The 26893-nt window shown below is 43.5% G+C and overlaps 1 protein-coding gene across 19 annotated transcripts in view; it reads left to right on the top strand.

The window, feature by feature from the left end:
• PDE4D (phosphodiesterase 4D) overlaps nucleotides 1-26893 on the top strand; it is a 1048840-nt gene that overhangs the window by 919054 nt on the left and 102893 nt on the right. The window contains exon 8 of one of the 19 annotated variants that reach the window (XM_061618590.1): nucleotides 22508-22652. The exons of 16 other annotated variants lie outside the window; for them this stretch is intronic. In XM_061618590.1, the coding sequence (XP_061474574.1) occupies nucleotides 22508-22572 (65 nt within the window). In that variant the 3' untranslated portion in view covers nucleotides 22573-22652. Of the gene's footprint in view, nucleotides 1-5779; nucleotides 6071-22207; nucleotides 22290-22507; nucleotides 22653-26893 lie in introns of those variants that run through there. 2 more of the 19 variants (XM_061618579.1, XM_061618610.1) reach the window with 2 other exon arrangements.

Below are 26893 nucleotides of genomic sequence, written 5' to 3'. Positions count from 1 at the left end.
CAGAGGAGACCCCGTTGGTTGTGCTGCCACTGGAGGTTACGTGGTTTGCAGTGACCCAAGACATGGCCTTCCCATTGGTGGTCCCCATGCCCTCCCCAGTGAGGTATGGCAGTCTCCCTCACTGTTAACCTTTAGGAGAATTTGAAAAACATTCCTGCTTATTCAGGCATATAATGACTGAAAGCCCTATCCCTGGCAACCCTGAAATTATTAGTTTGAGAGTAGGTGATTGTTTTTAAGAGTGTTAACTGTTTTAGAAGATTTTTAAATGTTTTTAGAAGTTTTGATCATATTGTTTTAGTATTGACATGTTTGCCACCCTGAGCTCGCTCTTTTGGAGGAAGGTGTGAGATATGATTTAATTAATTAATTAACTAACTAATTAATTAAGTCATCATTCAAAATGTAGGGCAATCTAAGTTGAAGTTTTGTTCTGTGTCAGAAATGAGACATATTCCATTGAGATTATTAGTATTGTTTTGGTCCAGATTTCCCCAAAACCTTGCCATCTGGCCTTATCCCTTCATACGTCTGGGGCACATCCTGTGCTTTTCTGCCTTTGCATTCTGACCTCATACCTTCCTAGCTACATCTTTCTCTCCTCTCTCCTTTCTGCCATCTGTCTAGATTTCCCCTTTCCTGACATTGCTGCCAGTATGCGGAATATCATTGCATGGTATTGCCGTTAACCAGAATTCTTTCTGCTGTGCAGTACGTGCTCCGTGTCATCCTTTCTAAACCCTAATTTATTTCCAATTGGTATCTCATAAACATACCCCTTTTCCACCTTAACAATAGAACATTTGTTGCTTCATTTATTGCATGACTTCTTGCTGAAGAGAAAGAGGGAAAGCCAAACATTTTTCTTCACAGAGATAGTCCCTTGTCTGTACAGGTTTGCACATGTTCAGAAGAGGAGGCAGTGCTTATTTGACAGAGTTGTCAGTTCCATTGTGAGTTTACCTGATTCTGGGGAAGGGTGGCACAGCTAAGCCTTTTTGTAGTTATAATTATTTTTAAAACCTCTCACCATTTATTACAGTTATTACAAAACAAAACTGCAAAACTGCAAGATCTGATGTATGGGTGGGGGGAATCAACAGTGCAATTCTGTATAGGCCTATGACCCCATTAAGTTAAATGAGACTTACTCCCAGGTAGATATGGGTAGGATTGTAGCCTAACAGTGCAAGTTCTTATATATATCTACTGAAAAGTAAATGCTATTCAGTTTAATTGTTACTTAATCTGAGATTTGCACCCTAAAAGTAAGAAGTTCCCACTTCGTCTGTGACTTTCATTTCTTGGTTTGCCTAAGCAGTGTTCTGTGCTTGACATCGGACCAGTGCTTAGTCTCTTCACTGTAAACATGCAGAATTGTTTTACACACACACACACACACATACAGAGGGAGAGAGAATAATGTTGGGGCTTAAAGCAGTTATATTTCTATACAATACAATATTGAAACACTGCATCATTTCATGGCACTAATTTAAGTGTAAACCTCATTAAAATCTGCCATGTTAAGCCTTTACATGATGAAAAAGACACTTTCTAGTATATGATGTTGCTTCAACAAAAGCACTGTACATTCTGATTATCCTTCCAGTAACAAGAAATAGGATATTCACTAATAGGCAAAAAACCTTGCGGTTTAAGAATGTACCTATAGCCCACAGATATTTCTATCAAACTTTAAAAAGCAGGGAAATTGGGAAGCTATAGTGAATGCACCAGGGGAGCAGGAGTCCTGACCTCCTCTCTGAGATATTGTACTGCCCTACAAATTTGTCAAAATGCCAACACCATTTGGGTTGGTCTTTCACAGGCAAAGGAAGGGGGAGGGGAGGGGCAAGAGGGAGGGAATAGGAGGGAGAAGGCCTGAGAATTATTCTGTATCTTTAAGAGAAGAGAAAATTCAGCCAAGTACAGGTTTTCTTGCAACACCGTAATGGGAAAAACCACAAGTTGAAATTCTCCCTTCCCCCTGCACAACTTTTAAAGATACAGAAGACCTCTTGGAGGCTGGGCCTGGCAACCCTAGTTTGATCATTTGCATACTTTTTGAGTTCAATGGGATTTATTTCTGTGCAGTCATGTTTGAAAATGGAAATGGACTGCCTTCTAGTCGACTGAACTTATGATGACCCTTTGAATAGGGTTTTCATGGTAAATGGTATTCAGAGGTGGTTTTACCATTGCCTTCCTCTGAGGCGGAGAGGCAGTGACTGGCCCAAGGCCCTTCATGGCTGAGTGGGGATTCAAACCCTGGTCTCCCAGGTTGTAGTCCAACACTGACCAGGGGGAGGGGAGGAGATTGGGTGGGTGGGCACTGGGCAGAGGGGAAAACCATTTCCTTTCCAAAAGGAAAACATTGTGAACAGTATCATTACTTTTCAGCGTTTCACTCATCTTTTTATTCTACAGCAAGCACATGTAGCCTCCCACCCAAATTTAAACCAAAGCTGTCCCTGGCCACATCCACACCAGGCCTTTATTTCACTTTGGACAGTCATGGCTTCTCTCAAAGAATCCTGGGAAGTGTAGTTAGTGAAGGGTGCTGAGAGTTGCTAGGAGACGCCCTGTTCCCCTCACAGACCTTCAATCAGAGTGGCTGACTGTTAAACCAGTCTGGCCACTAGAGCTGTGTCAGGGGAATAGGAGTCTGCTCTCAGCACCCTTCACAAACTACACTTCCCAGGATTCTCTGAGGGAAGCCATGACTGTCTTACGTGAAATCAAGTCTGGTGTGGGTGCGGCCCTCTGATTAGCCAAGCCCAGCAGCTGTTAGGCTTTTAGAACACTGACAGTAGGTTCTTACTGAGCATGCCTCGCGTTATCATATGGTTCCAACCAAAATTTCTTAAATTAATTAAAAATCAGCCAGGCATTTTTTAACTTTTCAACTGCAGAAGATGAAGGTTAGAGTATGGGGCAAGGTCAGTATTCGGATTACAGGTACTCTGTGAACATGGCTGATTTTTAATGAATTTCAACAGATTATGAGAACTCAGGAAAAAAAAATCCAAAAGGGCTCTGGGTTTTTCTCTCTCTCATTTTAGACTTTGCACTCTCTATTCTCTCTGACCCTTTTGTGTATCGCCATGAAAATTGAGAGGGTTGTTAAGCAAGCATTTCTGAGTTCAGGACTGTAAGTTTTAAGAGGTTTGTTTTGAAATGAGCTTATGGGAAGCATCAGAATGACATGGGGGTATTTTCAATTTAACATTGCAGAATGTGAAAAATCCACGCTGGCTATAGTATACAGCCACTCTCATGGCTGTATAATAACCAGAATTGCTGCTGGATCCAATAGGGAAGATATGACAAAATTATGATGGGATGCACAATAGTTATTTACAAGGTCTACTAGCACTCTCAGTAGTGTTCATCCACAGTGTAGATTTAATGTTTTGACTGGATTCAGAGATACTAATTTACTTCTTTTTATATTAAACAATGGAGAAATCAAACAGTTCTCATCATTTTTATAGAAAAAAGTGTACTTCCTTTATAAAAAAGGACATATAAAACCACTTGCGTCTCAGTACACAAAAAGTATATTTTCCATAAAGCCCTGGGTTTTCAAGAGGAAAAGTATGCAGAAGCCGCTTGTGTTGACATGACCCTGTTACATCTTTGTGTCATGTTGGTGCCACAGAACTTTGCATAGTCCTGGCCTGCATGGGTCAATGAAGCTTCCATAGAAGGCACAGGAAGCTACCTTATGCAAGGTCAAATTATCTGTTCATCTACATCAGTTTTGCCTAGTCTGAATGGCAGTGGCTTTTCATTCAGGGTCACAGGCAGAGAGCCTTTCCTATGACCAGCTACCTGGCCCTTTTAACTGGAGATGTAGGGACTGAAGCTGTGATCTTCTGCATGCCAATCTTATTTGTGTTTATTTATTTTATTTAATAAAATCTGTATGCCACTTAATTGTCAAAACCTTTAAGCAGTTTACAAAAAACACAAAATACACATTGTCTACAAAAGTCAGAAATTAAAAAGCACATTGACCTAAAAACTATTCCACATATGAATAAAAACAATATATATAAAATAAAAAAAGAAAATAACCTATTGAAATGCATCTCAGCTTTACATATTGGAGTAAAAGGTAAAGGTGTCCCCGCACTTGTAGTGCGAGTCGTTTCTGACTCTTAGGGTGACATCTTGCGACGTTTACAAGGCAGACCGTGTATATGGGGTGGGATTGCCAGTTCCTTCCCCGGCCTTTCTTTACCCCCCAGTGTATGCCGGGTACTCATTTTACCGACCACGGATAGATGGAAGGCTGAGTGGACCTCGACCCCTTTTACCGGAGATTCGACTTCTTCCTTCCGTTGGAATCGAACTCCAGCCATGAGCAGAGCTTCGGCTGCGTTACCGCCACTTACCACTCTGCGCCATGGAGGATCTTACATATTGGAGTACGCTTGCCTAAACTAAAAGATTTTTAGCAGATGACAGAAACAATACAATGAAGACCTGTCTAATATCAATAAGCAGAGAGTTCCAGATTTTAGGTGCTGCCACACTGGGAGATTAGTTTCTTACAAGTGCAGAACAGACATTGTGTGACATTTATAAAAGTTCCAGTTCTGCAGATCAAAGTGGTCAAGTAGGCATACATAGGGTGAAGCGATCCCTCAAGCAGGTTGGTCCTAACCTGTTAAGGGCTTTATATACCAATACTAACACCTTGAATTTTACCTGGTAACAAATTGGCAGCCATTGCAGATCTCTGAGCAGAGGTGTAATATGCTGACAGGGTCTCACTCTGGTCAGCTATCGCATGGTTCTGCTACTGAGCTATGCTCTCTCTCGTGTTCTCACTGGGCTCCTTAAGAAGGAGGCAGACGCTGCAGCAGAAACACAAGCAAGGGCAACATCCAGGATCAGTCCAGAGTCAGAGTCCAGAGTCTACCTTAAAGCCAAGGGAGTCAGGCAATAATCAAGGTCAGAAGCCAATCAGTCTATAAGTAATACAATTAAGGGGCAAGGCAAGAGACAGGGCCAGGATCCACAGGCAATCTTTAGACAGGTCAGGTACAGAACTAGAGTATAGATGGGTTGTTATGCCTGAGATGCTGAACCACACCCGAAACCTCAGCTGGCTCCCATTGATCACCTGCAGCCAGGCCTTTACTCCCAAGGAATCCTTTAGTCTCTAGGCCTGTAGTTGGGCACTCCTCCAGATTTTACTGGGTCTCCATCTGGCATTGGAAGCAACACCTCTCCATTGGGCTCGGGGGCAGTTCAGTCTCGATGTCAGAGGCTGAACTTGCCCTGGGTGCAGACAGCCCATCCTGGACCTCATCATAGGACCCTGGCCCTTCACCCTCAGAAGGAGCCGGAGACAGGGCTGGGTCCAAGACCAGAGCCTCCTGGTCTTCCTCTGATGAGGACTCCCCTGGCTAGGATGTGACACTTGCTCTCGAAAGAAATGGGCTCTGCAGTGGAATCCCCCATCTCCCATGTGACAAGCAGAGATACTGGCTGCTATACTAATGAGGAAAGAGCCAGGTGGTGGTGGTGGTGGTGGTTAATTTGGTGGCATTTCTAGCTGTTGTGGCATAACCACATTTGTGCAAATATTGCAGTGCTAGCATAAAGCCCACTAAATGGTGGTGTCCCATCCAGAGATGAAAGAATGAGGCTGGAGTGTGTGTGCAAGTAAATCTCGTTTTATTAGAGTAATGGATACATCAAAGGGATTGCGCTTCATAGGAAACCCTACGCTAACTCACTAGATTCTCTAACTATACTCTAGACATGCTCTGCAGCGTGTGAAGGAAGTTGATTCAACGACCCCCCCACTGGGAGCGGCAGGCTTATATAGGAAATGTTTTCGAACGTAATCTCTGACTCCTTCGTAATTCCTGTCTTTGCCCTGTCCGTTTCTCGCGGCGACGGGAACGAGGAGACAGGGGACGCGCATCCAACAGCTCATCTGAAGACACCTGCTCCCGAGCAACGGGCTCGAGGTCAGGGGGTGCTGCCACACTGGAATCCTCCTGGGAACTGCTTGGTAAAGGAGGAGCTGGCACTGACTCTGAAGCTTCCCCCCACAAGTCCTCTGCATCAACTGGGGGCGGTGCGCTCGGCTCCTCGCAAAGGGTGTTACTTGTGGGAACTGGCTGGAGAGCAGGCTGCCCCCCTCCCGCACGATCCTGCTCAGACACAACAATCCCCAACTCTGCTTCTTCTGGCTGCGGAGGTGCCTGAAACTCATGCCTCCCCCCTTCCTGTCCCTTCTGAGTTGGCTGCAGCGCAACAGGTGGGGATGTGAATGGAAATTTAGCAAGAGCCCATCCCCACCAGGAATTTCACCACTGTTATCCTGCCAGTGGCTGAGCTCACTGAACAGTCATCGAGAGCAACTGCTTGTAGAGGGCATTACATTTGCCTTGCTTGTGGTGCCAACATTGCTACTGGAAGATGCTGCCACTTCCTTGGCTTCCTGGGATGGGGGTCAAAGCTTCTTCCCAGTGACACCAAGAACTTGAGGTCTACACTGTTCGGATGCCACTATTTTTGGTCGTATACCATAAATGATTTCCCCCCCCCAAAAAAAGAATCCCAGCAGAAAAGAATACTTGGTATGCCCCAGACACTGTGAAGAAGTAAGATATGCCCAACTTGTTTTTTCCTGTGTTAATTTGTATTTCCTAATGCAACATTATTTCTTTACAACAGTCCTGGTCTGTCACTTACTGAAACCAATCTTGAGCCTTCTGCACTGGTGAAGGTCAGCAGCAGGCGTGTAGTCGTCTAGGAACACAGGGGGTCATAGACCTGTTACTTTTTTGGGAGCAGGGTCCCATCCAGATCCCTGTGTATGAGCCAAAGCCAATCAGCATGAAAAGGAAGCATATTAACCACTGAGAAGAGTCCTTGTCCTTTCATGCTGATTGGAGCAAATCAGAATGTGGTCAGCCAGCCACTCAGAAGACTCTTCTCAGTAGCTAACACACAGCTTTTCCTTTCATGATAATTGGCTTGTGAGATAATAATAATAATAATAATAAAATTTTATTTCTAGGCCGCCTATCTGGCCGAATTAACGGCCACTCTAGGCGGCATACATAGACTAAAATATAACATAGAGTAAAATATAACATATAATACTAAACAAAACCCCAGTAGTCTATAGACATCCCGAGCAGCAGGTTCACGCACACATACACGGTCTCTGGCCCCTTCAGCAGTTGCTGCTTTTGTAGCTGGAGAGAGACAGGGCCCCACCCTTCCAGGCCAGGTGGAAATCAGCCAGAAATGCAGGGAGCAGGTCTTGCAGAAACTCACACAGGTAGATGGTCTCTGGCCCCTTCAGCAGTTGCTGCTTTTGTAGCTGGAGAGAGACAGGGCCCCGCCCTTCCAGGCCAGGTGGAAATCAGCCAGAAATGCAGGGAGCAGGTCTTGCAGAAACTCACACAGGTAGATGGTCTCTGGCCCCTTCAGCAGTTGCTGCTTTTGTAGCTGGAGAGAGACAGGGCCCCACCCTTCCAGGCCAGGTGGAAATCAGCCAGAAATGCAGGGAGCAGGTCTTGTAGAAACTCACACAGGTAGATGGTCTCTGGCCCCTTCAGCAGTTGCTGCTTTTGTAGCTGGAGAGAGACAGGGCCCCACCCTTCCAGGCCAGGTGGAAATCAGCCAGAAATGCAGGGAGCAGGTCTTGCAGAAACTCACACAGGTAGATGGTCTCTGGCCCCTTCAGCAGTTGCTGCTTTTGTAGCTGGAGAGAGACAGGGCCCCACCCTTCCAGGCCAGGTGGAAATCAGCCAGAAATGCAGGGAGCAGGTCTTGCAGAAACTCACACAGGTAGATGGTCTCTGGCCCCTTCAGCAGTTGCTGCTTTTGTAGCTGGAGAGAGACAGGGCCCCGCCCTTCCAGGCCAGGTGGAAATCAGCCAGAAATGCAGGGAGCAGGTCTTGCAGAAACTCACACAGGTAGATGGTCTCTGACCCCTTCAGCAGTTGCTGCTTTTGTAGCTGGAGAGAGACAGGGCCCCGCCCTTCCAGGCCAGGTGGAAATCAGCCAGAAATGCAGGGAGCAGGTCTTGCAGAAACTCACACAGGTAGATGGTCTCTGGCCCCTTCAGCAGCTGCTGCTTTTGTAGCTGGAGAGAGACAGGGCCCCGCCCTTCCAGGCCAGGTGGAAATCAGCCAGAAATGCAGGGAGCAGGTCTTGCAGAAACTCACACAGGTAGATGACAGGGAGAGCAAGGGAGATGAGGGAAAGTCAAAAAGGGGGCATGGCATGACTATCATGAAGGGACCCTGCACTTCTGAATTTGCCACTACACGATGGGTCAGCAGCCAATCTTTCTTGTTATTATTTCTTGTTGCAGTGATAACACCTCTAAGCAGATGAATGGCGGCCTGTTTATTCTAAATGTTCTGTTCACCACAAGCCCTTCCCCCCGCCCCCACATGCTTGACTTTCATCTGCAAGAGATTTATGGAATTTATGACTTGGTTCATTTGATGTGGCACAGTTCCACATGTGACTGATGGCAAGCTGGAAAGCACACTGGGAGTTCATGCCAAGAATAATTGGCTTCTGCATTGTGGAACAGCTCAAATATTGTGAGCATCTCAGTATGTAATTTGGGTGTGCGTATTGCCCATAGTTCAAAGCATTTTGCTCGCCCACAGTGGCTCACTAAGTTTCCTGTTGGTTGGCTTTGTGTATGTTTATAAAACAGGCTGAACGCCATGCTAGAGAGGCCAGTAGTCAGACCTTATAACTCTTCAGATTAGGGGAAAGTTTTTATGTGTTCTGTTCACTTCCATGTGCAGATTCCCTAACTGACATGCTCTCCTAGTTGGGCAGATACATTTGTTTGTTAAGCAGAAGGAAAGACAAACTAACACCAACACCCCAGGATTAATGAAAGGGTTTAGAGATTAAGCAATGAATACTAAGAAACCATTATTTATGCCACGTGAAAGGAAGTACACTCCTGACGTAAACAAAGCATTCATTAGAAAAGTGCACGTCTCAAATCGTAAGTTTTTCTCATGTGCCCTTAGTACTCCTGTGTATGTAAACCACACTCAAATGTTACAACTGTACCCCAATCCTCCTATCTAATAGTTGGGATAGGATTTTACTGGCAACACTGAACAGTTCTGTATAATGAGCATTGTAGCTGCCTGGAGAAGGGTAGCCATTTTGGCATTGCCAGAAAAGAAGACGCGTAGCATTTGCATCAAAGTATAATACATTTTACCACTGCGGAGAAGATAATCACCAAGTGGCCTGTGTGCCTGCTCAGTCTGCCATGCAGGTGCTGGTTGCTGATGGTCAACGTCAAGGCCCCCCCTGCTCTCCCTTCTTATGTTTCTCTTTAAACCAGACTGGGATCAGACAGTCTTTGAAACAGAGGACTCTTTCAAATAGAGGGCCAACCTCTGTAAAGCAAGACGGATGGCTACCGTAGTCGGTTCAAGAACGAACACAGAAGTGCATCTTATCCTGCAGCAACCCTCTCTGCCCCTCCTCTTTCTATAGCGGGCTGCCTCCGACCTTGCAGGCATTGCATCTCTCTCATGCACTCCTTCTGACCTGTTCAACTCTCTTATCTCTCACCAGTTGGCCATCTTCAACCTAGTCATGTGCTGGTTCCTACTTAGGAGGTGTCTCTCCCTGCACAAATGTAAAGCACATTTTATTGGTGCTGAGAAAGCAGGTCATGTTGAGCTGATAGTGTTTATGGGACTGCATCATATGTTGTTTTGCTGTTTTACATTTGTAAAGAAAGGACAAGAAAACATAACCATTTTAGTCATCATATATACTAACAGCAAACTCAGTTCTTTTGAGTTCTTGTCCTCATGTGCTCAAAATGGCATCATCTTCCAAAGAGATGAGGAACATCTTTCAGACCCTTGTGGCCAACCTTCTATGGGATGCATCCCAGAGGCAAAGCAGAAGAAGCAGTGAATGTGGCTCTTACCTTTGTACAGTAGATTACATTCCAGCCACACAAAAGTCAAATGTTTGTACACATGCATACCTACCTACCTACCTCTCCCTATATCCAGGCACGTAAGAGCATAATCACAGTTCAAGGACACATTTAAACCCAGCAAAAGCACTTGAGGAGGATGCAGAGCAAGGCCTGTGAGGGTTGTGGCCTGGGGAAATTCCTTAGGGCCAGATATAGAGGCTAGCATGGCCAATTTGGCCCCTGGCTCTGAGGTTCTCTACTCCTGATTTGCAAACAAGGAGGTATCAGCAGGCTTGGGGGAACCCAAGGTTTATAGAAGTATGAAAAATCTTCAGGGGAAAACAATAAAAGAGGGGAAATAGACCCTAGCCATGAGTACAGTGGCCACAGAATGCTGACTGACTGCTGGTGGTGGTGGTGGAGGAGGCAGAAAATGGGTTGAAGAAAGAACAAGATGCAGTATTGTGGAGGAGGGCATGGCTGGCTGACTGGAACAGTGCTCAGGACAGGAGCTGTCCACACTGCAATGCTTTGTTGCAGGTCCTACTTGTATTACATAATATCCTACAGTATAGAGGGTTTTCCATATTGCTGGGAGGTGGAAAGTGGTGATAAAATAAATGTTTTGCTGTTTGTAGCCAAGGTTACCACCACATGGGAACACTAGATAGAGAATGGTTTGAAATGATATCATATAAGATAGTTCGCCAAACGTGAATCATTGCTAATAAGCTGCCAGAAATAATCAGAAAACAGAGGATGTTGAATGAAACCACAGTGGCCTACTAGATCAGTATTTGTAAAAGGCACTCTGTCAGTCTTGCTTTGTGCATCTGCTGTTTTACATTTAGTAGATATCTTTGAGGGCTGAATTCAGTGGCTGGTGAAACCGGAACATTTACCATCCTATGTGTGTTTACTCTGAAGCAAGTCTCCTTGATTTCAAATGGACTAAGCCAGCAAGTTTATTGTAACCTTCCAGTGAAATCCAAAGCAAGTTTACTCAGAAGTTCTGATTTACTAAGAGCTTACTCCCTGGTAACAGTGTTTAGGACTGGAGTCTTAGAGCACAATCAGATGTATGTTTATTCAGAAGCAAGTCCAAATAAATTAAATAGTATTATAACCCAAATGTATTAAATGTTCATTCTGTGACAGTAATTTCATATGAAGTTATTTTTAGAATGATAATATATGAACATATGTGACTGCCTTTGTATAAGGCCAACAAGGAGCAGGGTTTGTGTTAGGGGGTGAAGGAACACAGAGTTTCCACTGAAAATGGCATCCTCATACTTGGTTCTTTCCCTGTTTCCCACAAAGTGTAGTAAAGCTGGCTAACCAGGGACTAGGGTTTGTTGTTCTCTAACAAGCCATATTACTAGCCAACCTGAAACCATGGTTTTGTTTTGTGTTTACAGGTGGTAGCTTCTTAGGGAGCAACAAACCGTGCTCCCTGGTTCAGATATAACATGACACCAAGACTTCCTGGTTTGTTTAACCTGCTTGCACCTGGAGAGGAGAGAAGTGATAGTATACACTGACATCCTGCTCATTTCTGATAAACCACAATAAGCTAGAAAGTTTGGCTTTTTGTTGCATGTGAATGCAGCCACTATTCCCAGGGATATAGATGAAGGGACAACTCTCCCAAAGTGCTACTGGTTGAACCAATCCTAGTTTTATTGCAATTCTTTAGCCAACTAGCATTGGTATCTGTGTTTCATACCTTTTCTGCCAATTGGCTGCAGTATTGGAACAAAGAGTTAAAATATCTCCAGAATCTAAACATATAAACCAAAAAACTTTATTCACTCTTATATCCAAGTGGAGTTTGGAACAGACCTCCATCATCTCTGTATTCCAACAGGACACAAAGGGCATGAGCTACCAACCACTGCTCAGGTATAATCCCTACTGAAACGTAATAATGGTTCACAGAACAGTGTTCAGTACATTGCACACAAAGTCTGTTAAGATAAAAGCTGGAGTGAATTCCATTACTTTTATGTCAAAGAGGTCAAGAGAGTTTACTTTATAATCACTCATTGATTTCCAATGTTTCATAGTGGGGGGGAAATGGAGTCTACTTGTGCACTTAATGTTTTTAACTTAAGTAAATATTCTGGTTAAAAATAGCCAGGTTTGTATCTTAAGGGTTTGAAATTATTTTCCTAAATACTAATTTTCAGTTCTTTTAGGAAAGAAAGAAAGGGCCAATGTCAACTGGTAGTGGTTTTAGTTTGGAATGTGTATAAAAATTGCAAACAACAAAACATCAGTTACATTTTAGCATTCACTGTATTTGTATGGGAGAAAGACTTTATATTTTTTAGCTGCCTCGGATTTATAGAAAAGGTTGGACATGCACTTTAAAAATAAAATAGTTGCACAAAATGCTACTGACGTCAATATTTTCATCCATAATTGAGGGTAGAGTAGCACTCTAAATATTTTAACTAATAGGTTGTGGTGGTGGTGTGTGTTTAGCCAGTTCATTCCCCTTGAGCTATATTTAATGACTGATAGATCCAGGCCGTGGGCAATCCTGAAATTAGTAACTGTGAGGGTATGTGTTTGTGTTTTAACTCTTTTTTCATTGTTTTAAAATATGTTTTACTTTATTTTGTATTGTTTTAACATTTTGATGTTTGACGCCCTGGGCTCCTTTGGAAGGAAGAGTGGGATACAAATTTAATAAATGAATAATAACTGATATTATTTTAAACAAATACTTGTGTAGACAGGTAATCAGCTACAGTAAAAGCTTATCTCTTCATGTATTCCCCCTCCCCTGCCACTGCCACTGCCACCGCATGCTATGACTGCAGTGGTGAAGTCTGGTAATTGTTGGACTCTGGGCTTAATGTTCATAAGGACCACCTCCTCTCTTAAATCGTAATGTATATTACTACACTGTCCTCAAAATATGGCAAGTGAGTCCTCCTGTGTTTGGGGGCACTCCTGTTCATTCTGCTGAGTGGCAGTCTGGATTTCTGCCCTAAAGTCCAGCCCTGACAGCACCATTGTATGGTTTTCTAGGGTGAACACACTTGTGTTTAACTCTTACCGTGCACTCGGTATAAATTTACTGAGAGACCCTTTGCAAATTGTAAGAAATTTAGAGACAGTAATTAATCTGACAACTTTCTCATTTATTTTACAAGCTGGCCTATATAAAATGTGCTGTTTCCTGACCTTGCATATAATTTATAAAGGTATTGTAGTTTAATTCTGGCACACGCAAAAATGGCCTTTTATACATAGACTAACAATTGTATTTACCTTATGCAGTGGCAAAAACAGTTATTATACAGGAAATAAATTGTCTAGATTATTTCTTACACTGGTAGTGCAGAACATTTCCATGAATTCACAGTACCTCAGTATATAAGGAAAAAGGATATCATATACCAAGTTTTAATTCTATTCTGTATGGAAAAAAATGATCTCAAACTGGAAAGAGGGTGTGATCGTGTATTTAACAATTGATCAAACAGAGTCATATATTTCACTGCTGTCAAAGAGAAGTCCACTTAAATCACCTTTCAGTGACCTTGCTTTATTTCCTTGAGGCTCTTCTAAGCAAGTGTAGCCATTTAACTCCTAAGATGTGTAAGTGCCAAACAGCTTCTGTTTCTCATAGCAATGTTCCCCGGCTGTCAGCCCCCAACACAGATACTGGCTAAGTACTGGTTTGGTGGAGGCCAATGTTGATAGTGCTGGGGTCCTTCAGGAGCAGCTTGCCAAGAGGTAAGGAGTCTTGCAATTAAGATAGTCAAAAGGTTGTTCACCAACTGAGATATTTTCTGCAGTGACTGGAAGCCGTACAAACCAAATCTCAGTTTGAGGGGCCCAACTGTAGCTCACTGCTGGCGCACATAATTTGTATGCATCATGTCCCAGATTCAATCCATGGCACTTAAGGATCTCAGGAAACTGGGCCAAGAAGTGCTTCTGCTGTCAGAGTACATAGGTGGACCAAAGGTCTAACTTGTGATAAGGCAGCTTCGTATGGGGGATGAAAGAAAGCAACCTGTGGAGATAGGAAGCTGCCTTATACTGAGTCAGACCATTGGCACATCTAGCTCAGTCTTGTCTACATCAGCCTTACCCAAAATGGTGCCCTCCAGATGTTTTGGACTGGAATTCCTATCAGCCCCATCCAATATGGTCCATGATCATGAATGTTGGCAGCTGTAACTCAAAATATCTGGAGCGCACCAGATCAGGAGAGAAAGGTCAGCCTATAGAGTGGCAGTAGCTCTCCAGGATTTCAGACCTACCTGAAGATGCCGAGGATTGAACCTGGGACCTTCTGCATGCAGAACCTATTCTCTAGTGAGCTACCTCCCTTCTCTGAGTGCTGGTATGTAGGGAAGGTGATAGTTAGGCTGAAGGCAAATGCACCTCAAAGAGGGGAAGCTGGCAAGAGCAGAGCTAGCTGATAGCAAGGCAAAGCTTCAGATTCAGCCAGGTCAGTTCAAGAGAGAATGAGCCCATCTTGGAAACTTGAGATAAGAATATGGGTATTGTGCACCCCACTACCTGCCCTTTGTTGCCTTTCTTTGTCTTCTATATTCAGAGTTATGATGAACTGATGGCAAAACTGTAGATTCAGTTTCCTTGAAATTGCTTATCTGCAGCTGTATCATGTTAGGACATTGACCCAAGAATGTCTTGTGTTTTTAATAATTTTGTAGAAGACACTTCTGCAAGAGCAGCTCCTTATGCAGGGATAAAGAAGACTGTACAAAAATTCCTTCTTCACATTTTTAATAGTGGTTTCTCAGACAACAGTGACTCACAATACTGTATCCCCTAAAATTCTGTTTTCTTAAGTCCCCATAACACACAAGTGTGAAGCTGTAGTGTATTTTTTCCCCAGTAGCCTCAGTCTTCTTCAAGGATGTGTATGGCAAAATCCTTAAGTAAACTCTTACCTAAAGTAATAAAGCCCTTGTGTGATATTTCATGGAAATCAGTGATTGATCCAGACAGAATTAGAGGTTGTGCAAGGGCAACTGATTTATGAGTCACATTGGGCCTGTGAAAAAGTACTACACAAGCTTTGCCTCAAGTAGGCAGCATGTGAGAACCATAACTTCATATCTGACGCATGCTTATCTAAAAGTTCCAGCCCTTTCTCAGAAACCAGGAAGGAATCCTGTGAGGGTATGCTTTTTTCCAGAAAAGAAGTCAGGCTACTTAAACTGTTATTGTGAAAGAACTAAAATTTGCTTTTGAGAAGAGCAGTGAGAGGATTTCTCAAGTTTATTCCTGACTCATGGAAGGAGCAGGTTGATTTCTGTTGTGGTTTGTTTTATGACGTGGGTCGGGGGCCTACCTGTCGTGTAAAGCAAACCATTTCCAGCTGGCCCTTTCTCAACATTTTATCAGCTGAAATCTGTGGTACTATCTCAGTGTTTTCAGCCTCAAGGCTGATATCTTGAGGCAATAGGACAAGGAAATGCAGTGAACCCACTGAGTTGACTCAGAAATATGCTAGCCACTAGCACAGATTAAATATCTGACTGAAGTGTGGAATCCTTAAAACCCTGCTTCCTTATCTCTAACATCAAGTGGTTGTCTTTGAGGATGGTGTGCACCATAACCACATGAACAATTGCATTGTCATGTAAAAAGGGGAGGGGAAGAGTTATAAAGAAAGGACTTATTCCATTTTATGATTAAATGGCCATTTAAATATTAGGAATGAAGATGAACCAAAAGTCCCCAAGATTAACATGAAAAATTAGGCCTGCACAGATCACAGGTTTTTTGCTAAAGTTTCACTCTGCCAGTGACAATATTCCACAGTCGGGTTATTTGGAGGACATCCTGATGGGTGGCAGCTTTTATTTCCTCTGTTCCCTCCCTACTAATTGCTACAAAGTTATAGAACAACAAACAAGACTATATGATGCTCCAAACTGTCCTTTGTGTAGTGAGCATGCCCTTGTTTTTCCATTTCCCCCTTTGAAAAATGCTTCATATTATCTAGTCATAGCAGAAGGATTCAAAGTAGCACCAATAGTCCTCTCTCTAGAACTCCAAGACTTAATTGTTGTAAACCGCCCAGAGAGCTTCTGCTGTGGCGCGGTATACAAATGCAATAAATAAACAAATAAATGAGACTATTATTTTCAGTAAACCAAGCCAAGCAAGTGTATGAGCAAATCAGGGATGGGAATCTGTAGCCCTCTAGATGTTGTTGGACTCCAACTCCCATCACGCCCAGCCAGCTTGGCCAATGGCCAAGGATAATGGGAGTTGGAGTCCAACAACATGTTGAGGGCCATAGGTTCCCCATCTATAGAGTAGATCTGTTCGACATGCTGTTCTGCAACTTGTCTCAAACTCTAATGGTATGGTACAATGTACGATGGCCAAGTAGAAATATTAGTTGTGGCTGCAAGTACAGCCTCTAGCCTAATACGCAGCTCCACTGGCTTGGTAGCCCTATATTTTCCATAGGGCTGCCATCTTCCTTAACTCTACAGATGATCAACAGTCTGTCCATTTAGCCTTTTTGATGTGGCAATTTTGATGTGTCCATTTAGCCTTTTTGATGTGAATTGGGCATCCATGGACTTTCAGGAGGCACAGCACAATCAAGGATCTTTGGTCACATCTATTAAATTAATACAGTGGTTAAAAATAGAGATGGATAACTGGTCTCTCTGCCTGTTCTATCCTGGAACATAGAAACAGGGAGCTACTTTATACAGAGTCTATCTGGTTCAGTATTTTGTGCATTGGCTGACAGTTGCTCTCCAGGGTTTTAGACAGGGTCTGTTCCAGCTGTACCTGAAGATGCTGGGGATTGAAACTGGGACCTCTGTGCCACATGAAGCTGCCTCGCATCTAGAGAGGTTTCATTAGCCCAGGGATGGGGAACTTGTAGGCCTCCTTGCAATTCCAGCTCCCATCAGCCCCAGTGGTCATGGGTGATGGGAGTTGTAGTCCAAGCAATATCACTTGAGTGGGGTGCAAGTCTGTGCCAAATCCCCCTGCCCCAGATGTCATATGTGCTGATTAGCCCCTCCCTCTGGTGCCCATGCACACAGTGTGAACATCTGCAGGGAGGGAGTCTTCATGGAGAATAAGGCTATCAGTGGCTACTGGCCATGATGACTAAACATTGCATCCATAGATGGAGGCAGTATGCTTCTGAATACCAGTTGCAGGGAACCACAGGAAGGGAGTGCTGTTGCACTCAAGTCCTGCTAGTGGGCTTCCTATAGGCATCTGGTGGGCCACTGTGACAACAGGATGTGGGACTATATGGGCCACTGGCCTGATCCAGTAGGCTCTTCCTATGTTCTTATGTGCACAGTTGTATGTGCGAAGGCTTCCACAAGATCCAGCCCCCTAAATGATTGGGGTTCCAGTTGACATGAAAGCCTTCACACATACAAGTGTATGCGCAAAGGTTCCCTCCCCGAAGTCATTCATGTTGTACACTTGGATGCCAAGGGGTGGGGCTTCTTGGCAGATACAATGTTGGGCAGGATTACTCAGTGCAGCCCTGCTCACCCATTTGTTTTACTCGTGAGTATAATGCCCTAACAGGGTTAGATTCAGTGGCTTTCCAGCTTGCTGGCTTTTAAAGTTGCTTTGTCTCACAGGAACAGCATGAAGAAACTGCCATAGCATGAAAGATTTGACTGATTTCTGTGCACTGCTCCCCCAATGCAATTATCATCAATAATGAATTCTAGTCTTTTAGTGATCCTTCTGAAGTCATAATGGCACCATCCACGCACCTGAGGGAGGTATCAGCAGGTTCAAAGGCACCAAAGGCTTGCAGAAGTTTAAAAAAAACTTTAAAAAAAAATCCCCTAAAGGATGGACCTGAAATCAGTTCAAGTGAGGACTGAGCATGTTCCATGTCATGGAATGCTGACTGGCTGCTGGATGGGAGAAATGGAAAATCCAGGGGGCGGAGGGATGAAATGGAATATCCCGGAAGAGGGCATAGTTACCTGCCTGGAAATAGGGCGGGCCTGAGACGTTTTGCTGCTTGAGGCAGAAGACATGATTTTTGCACCGTTCCACATACAGAAACCAAATGAGTTGGCAGTTGAATCTTACTTTGACATTGGCAATGGGACAACATCTCTCACCTAACCTGAGGGCAGAAGGAGATGCTGATTGTGCGACACAGAGAGCTTAGGAAACACCAGGCAGGTTATGTGACACAAGACACCTCTGCCTTCCAGCACCTTACTGCTGCTCTGTGGCTTCTCTCTGCCGAATGGTAGGGCTGGCCCCGGAACCCAGAATGGGAGCATTCTGCACTGCAACTTTTTGTTGCTGGTTCCACTTGAACTTAGCTAATTTTAATCATATCAGGGAAAGGTACCTTCTGCAGTGCCATTCATGGCACAATGCTACACAAAGCTCACATGTTTGTATAAAAATATAGCCTTCAGCTGTGTAAAATAGGAGGTCCTGGCAACATGGCAACTCTTGCAAAAGAGAAGTCTTCAGCAGACAGCTCCTCCAGTTGCCCTTGAGGCTATTACATTTTCTTCTGGACAAAAAGAGACTGTTTTGACATGCTCTATGGAAGCCACTGGCAGAAATTAAGGTGATGTGTCACGGGAATCTTGCAGATCATCGCATGCCAAAAAACAGCTTGCTTGTAATCCAAATATAATAGTCATGCTGGCTGAGGCTAATGGAGTTGTAGTTCCAAACACTAGGTTGAGGAAGGCTAGCATAGCAGAACTTGAAGAAAGTTCCAAGAAACAGATAGATCTCAAAGCAGAAGTAGATACATCCACTTTGCCTGAGACCCTTGGTCATAGATTCAGTTTCTAAATTGGGCTCTCAAGTCATCCGAAGTCAAGTTCTACAGAAAAGAAGTGTGCCACTTTCTCTGCACCTGATTTTTAACGTCATCTCCACTGTCAGTTATCCCTAAATCTGCTCTAGCTTGAGCTGCCTCTCACTCTGGGAAGCTTGAACTGGCTGTTTCCTGACTGTTAGCTTTCTGGGACTCAGGCAGACAGGCTGAAACTCTGCGGCTTCTTTGCTGAACCCCTATGAAAAAGTGGTGCCCTCAAATCCTCCATGTCAGAATGGTTCACCCGCACTGGAAACTTACACTGGGTTAAGAGTCATTCCTTCGCTCTAGTGAATTGTATTTCTGGGAGTGGGGCTAGGGTTTAACAATAGTTATCTGCACCCTGACTAAGTTGCAGTTTTGGAGAAAGCCATGGTAGATAAATTGCTCTAAAACCGATTTTCTAGTTTAGATGTACCCTTAGAGCAGTGATTCTCAAATGGTGCACCCAGGCACACTGGTGCGCTCTAAGAGGTGACTAGGTGTGCCTCAAATATTATGAAAGTATATTTTAAAAATGAGAAGAAACACATTTGTATAGGGTAAGTAATATTTTCTATAGTTTATATTTATTCATTGTTTAAAATTTATTAATATATTTTTAACTTTGTACACAAAGTGCGCCAGAAAATTTTTATATGTTTTACAGTGAGCTGCGAACCAAAAAAGTTTGAGAACCACTGCCTTAGAGTTACTGCTCAAAACAAGTGAGCAAAGGAGGGCATCTGAGCATTTTTTAAAAACAAATATGTCCACAGTTTTGCTGACATGATATAGAATTGTTTTGTGGCCTGCAATAACCATCAAAGACAAGAAGTAGATGCCCAAGTTATGGCATATAGATCAATGTCATCACAAACACTGGATCCTTAGCAAGTCTGAAGTTGGTTCCTTATTCCTTGATTATGTTAGTACAAAGAATGGAATTAATTGGCTGTCCCTCCAGAGTCTTTGTAGACCAAACTTCAAATGCTAGGTTCTTGCAGACTGAAAAACATCTGCAATTATCAGTTAATCTAAACCAGGGATGGGGTAGCTGCAGCCCTCTCAGTGTTGTTGGGTGCCAACTCTCATCAGTCCCAGCCAGCATGGGCAATAGCTAGGGATGATGGGAACTGAAGCACAACAATATCTGTAGCCCAACAGGTTCTCCATTCCTGATCTATACAGTCATTGTTGCAATCACTGCTTAGTGCCACATAAAAGTGCCTCACACCTGGAAAGATTTCTGGTAAACTGATTCAATGACTTTCCTGCCTGCCAGTTCTGCTCTGCTAGCACAGAGCATGCTTTTCAGATGGTACAAATGCTACCACATCTCATGATAGCTGTATTTCTCTGTAACATCTGAATCGGGAGAGGCTGTGCAAGCCCTGGACCGCTGCTTGGACTCTTTGGTGGGCTGGATAAGAGCCAATAAACTGACTCTCAATCCTACCAAGATGAAGACACTGTGGGTTGGTGCTTCCCGAGTTCAGATAATTGGTCAGTTGCTTGCTTTGGATGGGGTTGTACTCCCTCTGAAAGAGCAGGTCCATAGTCTGGGGGTGCTCCTAGATCCATCTTTGTCACTAGAGGCCCAGATGACCTCAGTGGCTAGAAGTGCCTTTCACCAGCTTCAGCTGATAAGACAGCTGAACCATTTCTGGACTGGGATAGCCTGACCACTGTTGTCCATGCACTGATAACCTCCAGGCTGGATTACAGTAATGCACACTATGTGGAGCTACTCTTGAGGTTGGTCCGGAAGCTGCAGCTGGTGCAAAATGCAGTGGCAAGACTGCTCACTGGGGCAGGGTATTGCCAAGTCCTATACAGTTTGGGACCAGGATACCTGAAAGATCGTCTTACCCTTATATACCCAGTTGATCACTGCACTCTGAAGGCGAGGGCCTCCTGCAGATACCTTATTATGAGGAGGTCCATTCATTCTGCACAACATAGGAAATGGACCTTTAGTGTAGTGGCATGTACCCTTCAGGATTCCCTCCCCTTAAATATTAGACAGGTACCATCTCTGTTATCTTTTCGGCACCTACTGAAGACCTTCCTCTTTCAACAAGCCTTTTAAGTAGAAACCTTATCCCAATCTGGGTCTGTGTTGGAATTACTTTTTAATATGTTTTTAAAGCTTTTTTTTTTTTAAATAGATTTTTAAAGCTTTAAAAATATTTTAAAGATGTTTTGTTTTAATATGTTGTAATGGTTGTTTTGTTTTAATATATTTTAAAGTCTGTTTTTATGATGTGTTAAAGTGTTTTTAGTGCTTTTGTTTGCCGCCCTAGGCTCCTGCTTGGAGGAAGGGCGGGATATAAATCAAATAAATAAATAAATGATAAACACTTCACTTAACTGGAGCTGGTTTCAGTCATTTGAGGCACTTCACGTACCTTAGCCGAGTAGTAACCATTTGACTTGGCCTAAGCAAGTACTCCACACTGGAAGGGCTGCTCAAGGTACTCACCTCTGTATAAACAAACTACATTTTGTTTTATAGATTTAAAATAGGTTCAGTGAGGTCTTGATTTTATTTTGTGATGCAGTTAAAGTTGTGCCATTTAATACTCCAAAGGTGGCGCAGTACAAATCAGATTCTAGTCTTTTTACTTTTCCTGTAGCTGTGTTGTCAAAGGGTAAAACTATATGTTTGATAAAGAACATGGGAGCTTTAACCCTTTATTAACCCTTGATCTGCCAAGTGGAAGAGGATCGGTCAGTTGAAGGGAAGAAGGAAGGCTGTCATTTTCCCTTTGCAATCCCTCCCTTTCCTCAGCAACCTTGCTCCACGTACATTTGCCTCCCAATGTGTAGTTCGACCATTGGCTGAAATGAGAGCTTGGTAGGGAGGGGACCAATTTTGGCACCACAAAAAAGGTTAAGGAAGAATAGATGTCTTGAAGTCATAGAATCATAGAATAGTAGAGTTGAAAGGGGCCTTTAAGGCCATCGAGTCCAACCCCCTGCTCGATGCAGGAATCCCAGTTAAATATAAAATGTAATAGTAAGAATAATCCTTCCCATTTGTGAAGGGCTTCCAAAGCAGGTAACAGTCATTGTCTGGTTGTAATCAGAGCTTGGAAAAGTTACTTTTTTAAAACTACAACTCCCATCAGCCCCAGCCAGCATGGCCACTGGATTGGGCTGATGGGAGTTGTAGTTCAAAAAAGTAACTTTTCCAAGCTCTGCTTGTAATCCATACAACCGTGCAAGGCAGGGATGCGAAACCTTTTTCAGCCAGGGAACCATATTCCCTTCTGGGCAACTTTCCAAAGGCCTAATGCTAGTAATGGGTGGGGCCAGAAGGAAAAGCGGGTGGAGCAACAAATGTAAATTTTATCTTTGTACAGTAGGCTAGTTTCTACAAACACTCCCCTCTGTCCTCCATCCAGATAAGCAAGAGGCATTATCAGAGTTCAAGGCACATTCCGGTCACGCAAAAACACTTGGGGTATGAAGCAGGGCCAGTGAGGTCTGTGGCCTGGGGAGAGTTCCAAGGGCCAAACAGAGAAGCCCAGAGGGCTGCATTTGGCCCCTGGGCCTGAGGTTTCCTGCCCCAAGTCTAAGGTAAGCACTGTTATTATCCCTCTCATTACGGATAAGGGTTTGAAACTTAGAGCGGTTATCCTAAGGCTACCTAATATGCTCATGCCTTTTCACCAGTTCGTCCACAAAGATTTCTTGATTTGTAGCTGGAATCCTGTGCACACTTTCCTGGAAGGAAGACCCACTGAACACAATGAGTCGACATGCATAGGATTGTACTGGAAGCCACCATGCTGTACCAGCACTGCAAGACACACAGAAAATGTAATCAGTTGTTAAGTTTGGGGTGGGAGTGATCATATATATATATATATAAACATAATTGTGATTAACCAAACAGAGGTTTTTATTATATTAACAAAACATTTCGGCTTCCGCCTTCATCAGCTGCCAACATACAAATGCTGTTACCAAGGTGGCAGTTATAGAGCTTTGAGGATGGAATGCTCAGAGGGGCTTCATTTGCAGAAGCTAAGTAGTGGTGGTACTGTCCTCCAGGTTCAGGCCATGTGGTGCCAATGTGTGCCAATATATATATGCCAACTATTAATGGAAGTCCTGTCCTTTTGATAGGTTTTTCTCAATCATCTGCCACTAGAGCAGGGTGGGGAACATGTGATCCACCAGATGTTGTTGGACTACAGCTCACATCCAGAGCTTGGTTACTCTTTTGAACTACAACTTCCATCAGCCCCAGCCAGCATAGCCACTGGATTGGGCTGATGGGAGTTGTTCAAAAAAGTAACTTTTCCAAGCTCTGCTCACATCATCCCTCACTGTTGGCCATGGGGAACCTCATTTTTTAAATTCAACCCTCTATTAATGGGGTGGAGGACAGTTGTTTGCATTCAATTTTAATATCAGAGTATGGGTTGTACCCAGTGCTAGTCCTACTCAGAGTAGACCTGTTGAAATTAATGAGTCTAAGCTCATGGCTGTTAATTTCAATGAGTCTGCTCTGAATACAACTAGCATTGGATACAGCACTTAATTCAAGTTCATGTAAAAAAACACCTCTACATCCTCCTATAGGATGAGAACTTCCATGAGCAGGAATTGTAAAGACTCTGCCTATTTTCAGCCTAGTCATTGCAACATGAGGCCTGATTATCCTTGAGGAGAGATCAGGATCAGGCCCTTGGACTTGCACATTTCCTATCCCACTCTTCTGCTTTTTCAGTTCAGGGAGCATTTTAAAATGCATTCTGCTACCGCATTGTGCTGCATGTTTCTGCACCAAGGTTAAACAAATCCCGGACCCTTCAGTCAAACAATTTTCTTGAAAGTTTCATTAAACTCAGTGAAACTAAGAGTAGTTTTACGTATCCATGTGCATCACCTAATACCTCACAGTTGAATGTGTGAACCAGTTCCATTGAAGAACCTGTTTTGTTTTGATTTGATTTAAGTGAAATGAGGTGATACAAAAGGTCTGTCTTTGGTGTTTGACCCTGGTATCTCAGTCACACATGCAAGTCATGGCATTGTCAGCCAGCCTTCAGTTCCACTGAATTAGGTGAATTTTGCTTCTAAATAAAGAAGCTCAAGTTGACAGCCCGCTTGTATATGATTAAGAGTGAAGTTGGCTTCCACGGCTCTTTTGATTCATAAACTCTCAGGAAAGTCCCAATTCCAAATAGGACAGTGCATTTTGTTTTATTTTTTGGCACAAGACAGAACCTGTATAATATGGAATGGAGGACACTTCTGTTCTAGAGCAGTGAGCAGCCTGGGATGTTGTGAATGCTGTAATGAATAATAATAATAATAATAATAAAATTTTATTTCTAGGCCGCCTATCTGGCCGAATTAACGGCCACTCTAGGCGGCATACATAGACTAAAATATAACATAGAGTAAAATATAACATATGATACAAAACAAAACCCCAGTAGTCTATAGACATCCCGAGCAGCAGGTTCACGCGCACATACACACACACACGGTCTCTGGCCCCTTCAGCAGTTGCTGCTTTTGTAGCTGGAGAGAGACAGGACCCCGCCCTTCCAGGCCAGGTGGAAATCAGCCAGAAATGCAGGGAGCAGGTCTTGCAGAAACTCACACAGGTAGATGGTCTCTGGCCCCTTCAGCAGTTGCTGCTTTTGTAGCTGGAGAAAGACAGGACCCCGCCCTTCCAGGCCAGATACTGAAAAGATACTGGAGACATAATAAAATGATCTGAGCTTGACAACTGCTCATTATATATATAAATATATATATTCTGCAGCATTTGGCAGTCCCTTTATAACATGGACAATCATTTATTGTTCATGTGGACTGAAGCATTCTCTTGGTTATTATGTCAGGATTGTGTAGTTGAAACTTGTACAAGCCCAGCAAAATGTGCATTAATATGCTGGGCAGTTAGCCAGTACTGTACATTCCTCAAAAGTGGCCTAATGTTTTGGTGATTGCATTAAATGTCATCTAGGAAAAAATAGAAAGGGTGTTTTTAGGTACCAAGATCTTTCATTCAGTTCCATAACTTTGTTTCTATGGCCAGTCAGTTCATTGTGGTAGTAGGGAGGAGAAGAATCAAAATATACAAAACCTATTTCAAACATTTCAAGCGTGGGGTCAAAAGTGATTGACCCAAGTCCACAGCTACCATCATTTATGGACTATTCTGCAACCAAGCTTGACCTTTTCTGAAGGCCCTGTGGCAAATATTACAATGGCTGACAAAACAAGGATTAATTTCTTACAGCAAAACTTTTTGCTTCTGCGTTTTTCAGCTGCTCTGATGTGAATCAAAGGGTGTTGCAGCCAAGGTGGCAGTTAGAGAATGCTGAGAATGGAATATTCTGAGGGTGGTGGCGGCTCAACTCCAAGTTTTCCTGGATAAATTGGATTATCTAGACCCTTTTCAATCAGGCTTCAGGCCTGGTCATGGGACAGAGACTGCCCTGGTCACCCTGCTTGATGACCTACGCCGGGCATCAGAAAGAGGGAGTGCATCCCTGTTGGTGCTGCTGGACCTCTTGGCGGCCTTTGATACCATTGATATCCTTCTGAGCCATCTTGCTGGGATGGGCCTAGGAGGCACTGTTCTACAGTGGCTCTGTTCCTACCTAATGGACAGGACCCAGAAAGTGGTGCTGGGAGACTACTGCTCAACCCCCTGGCTGTTGGCCTACGGGGTACCTCAGGGTTTCATTCTGTCTCCCATGCTCTTTAACATTTGTATGAAACCACTGGGAGAAGTCATCCAGAGATTTGGAGTGCAATGTCAGCAATATGCTGATGACAGTCAACTCTATCTCTCCCTTCCATCTGTTGGCAAGGTGGGACTGCTCGTCCTAGACCGGTGCCTCAAGGCTATGAAGGGCTGGATGTGGGTGAACAAACTGAAACTTAATCCAGGCAAGATGGAAGTGTTGCTGGCCAAGGAAAAACTGCCCCAGGGATAGGGTTGCAACCTGTTCTGGATGGGGTTGCACTCCCCTTGGAAGAGCAGGTCCGCAGTCTGGGAGTTCTTCTGGATCCTGCCCTGCTGCTTGAATATCAGGTGGCTGCGGTAGCCAGGGGTGCTTTTGGCTATCTCAAAATGGTCTACCAGCTGCGTCCGTTCCTTGAAGCAACTGATTTGGCCACGGTGACACATGCATTGGTGACATCGAGGCTTGATTACTGTAACACACTCTATGTGGGGCTGCCTTTGAAAACGATTTGGAAACTACAGTTGGTCCAAAATGCAGCAGCCAGAATGTTAACTGGAGCATGGCGCAGGGAGCATATCACCCTGTTCTTTATCGACTCCACTGGCTCCTAATTTGTTTCCAAGCCCAATTCAAAGTGCTGGTTTTGACCTTTAAAGCCCTAAATGGTCTTGGACCAGTGTACTTAAGGGACCGCTTACATCCATATGTTCCTAGCCTGGATTTAAGATCATCTACCTCTGGTCTCCTCTGCGTGCCTGGAATGAAAGAAGTTAGATTGACAAGCACGTGGGAGAGAGCCTTTTCAATTGTGACTCCCAGACTTTGGAATTCCCTGCCCCAAGAAGCCTGCTTTGCTCCCTCCCTGATGGTCTTCCAGAAACTTGTAAAAACTATTTTGTTCCGGAGAGCCTTTGGTTGGACTAACGGGTCAGCCTGACAGTTTCAAGTTTTTTATCTTTTATTTTTATCTTTTAAATTCTTTTATTTCCACTTTCTTATATGTGTATGCACATATATACATGTATGTATGTTTGTATGTGTATGCATAATGCATTTTATGTATGTATGTGCCTAATGAATTTTATGTACTTTAATAGTATTTTATGCATTTTAATGTACTGTAATGTTTTATGTTTTTATTGTGTATTTTATTATATATGCGTGCAATTTTATTGTAGCTGCCCTGAGTGCTCTACTGTAGGGTAGAAGGGCAGGATAGAAATATTTTAAAATAAAATAAATAAATAAATAATATTCAGAAATAATTGCATTTGCTGTAGTTGAGTGACATGTGGGGTATTATCCTCCAGGTTTAAGCCATGTGATGTTAAGATGTCAAGACCATCGATTCAGAGGTTATCTCGTTTCCAG

The sequence above is a fragment of the Rhineura floridana genome, chromosome 1 (assembly GCF_030035675.1).
Source record: "Rhineura floridana isolate rRhiFlo1 chromosome 1, rRhiFlo1.hap2, whole genome shotgun sequence".
NCBI classification, from domain to species: Eukaryota; Metazoa; Chordata; class Lepidosauria; order Squamata; family Rhineuridae; genus Rhineura; species Rhineura floridana.
This window is presented reverse-complemented; position numbering and strand designations above follow the sequence as displayed.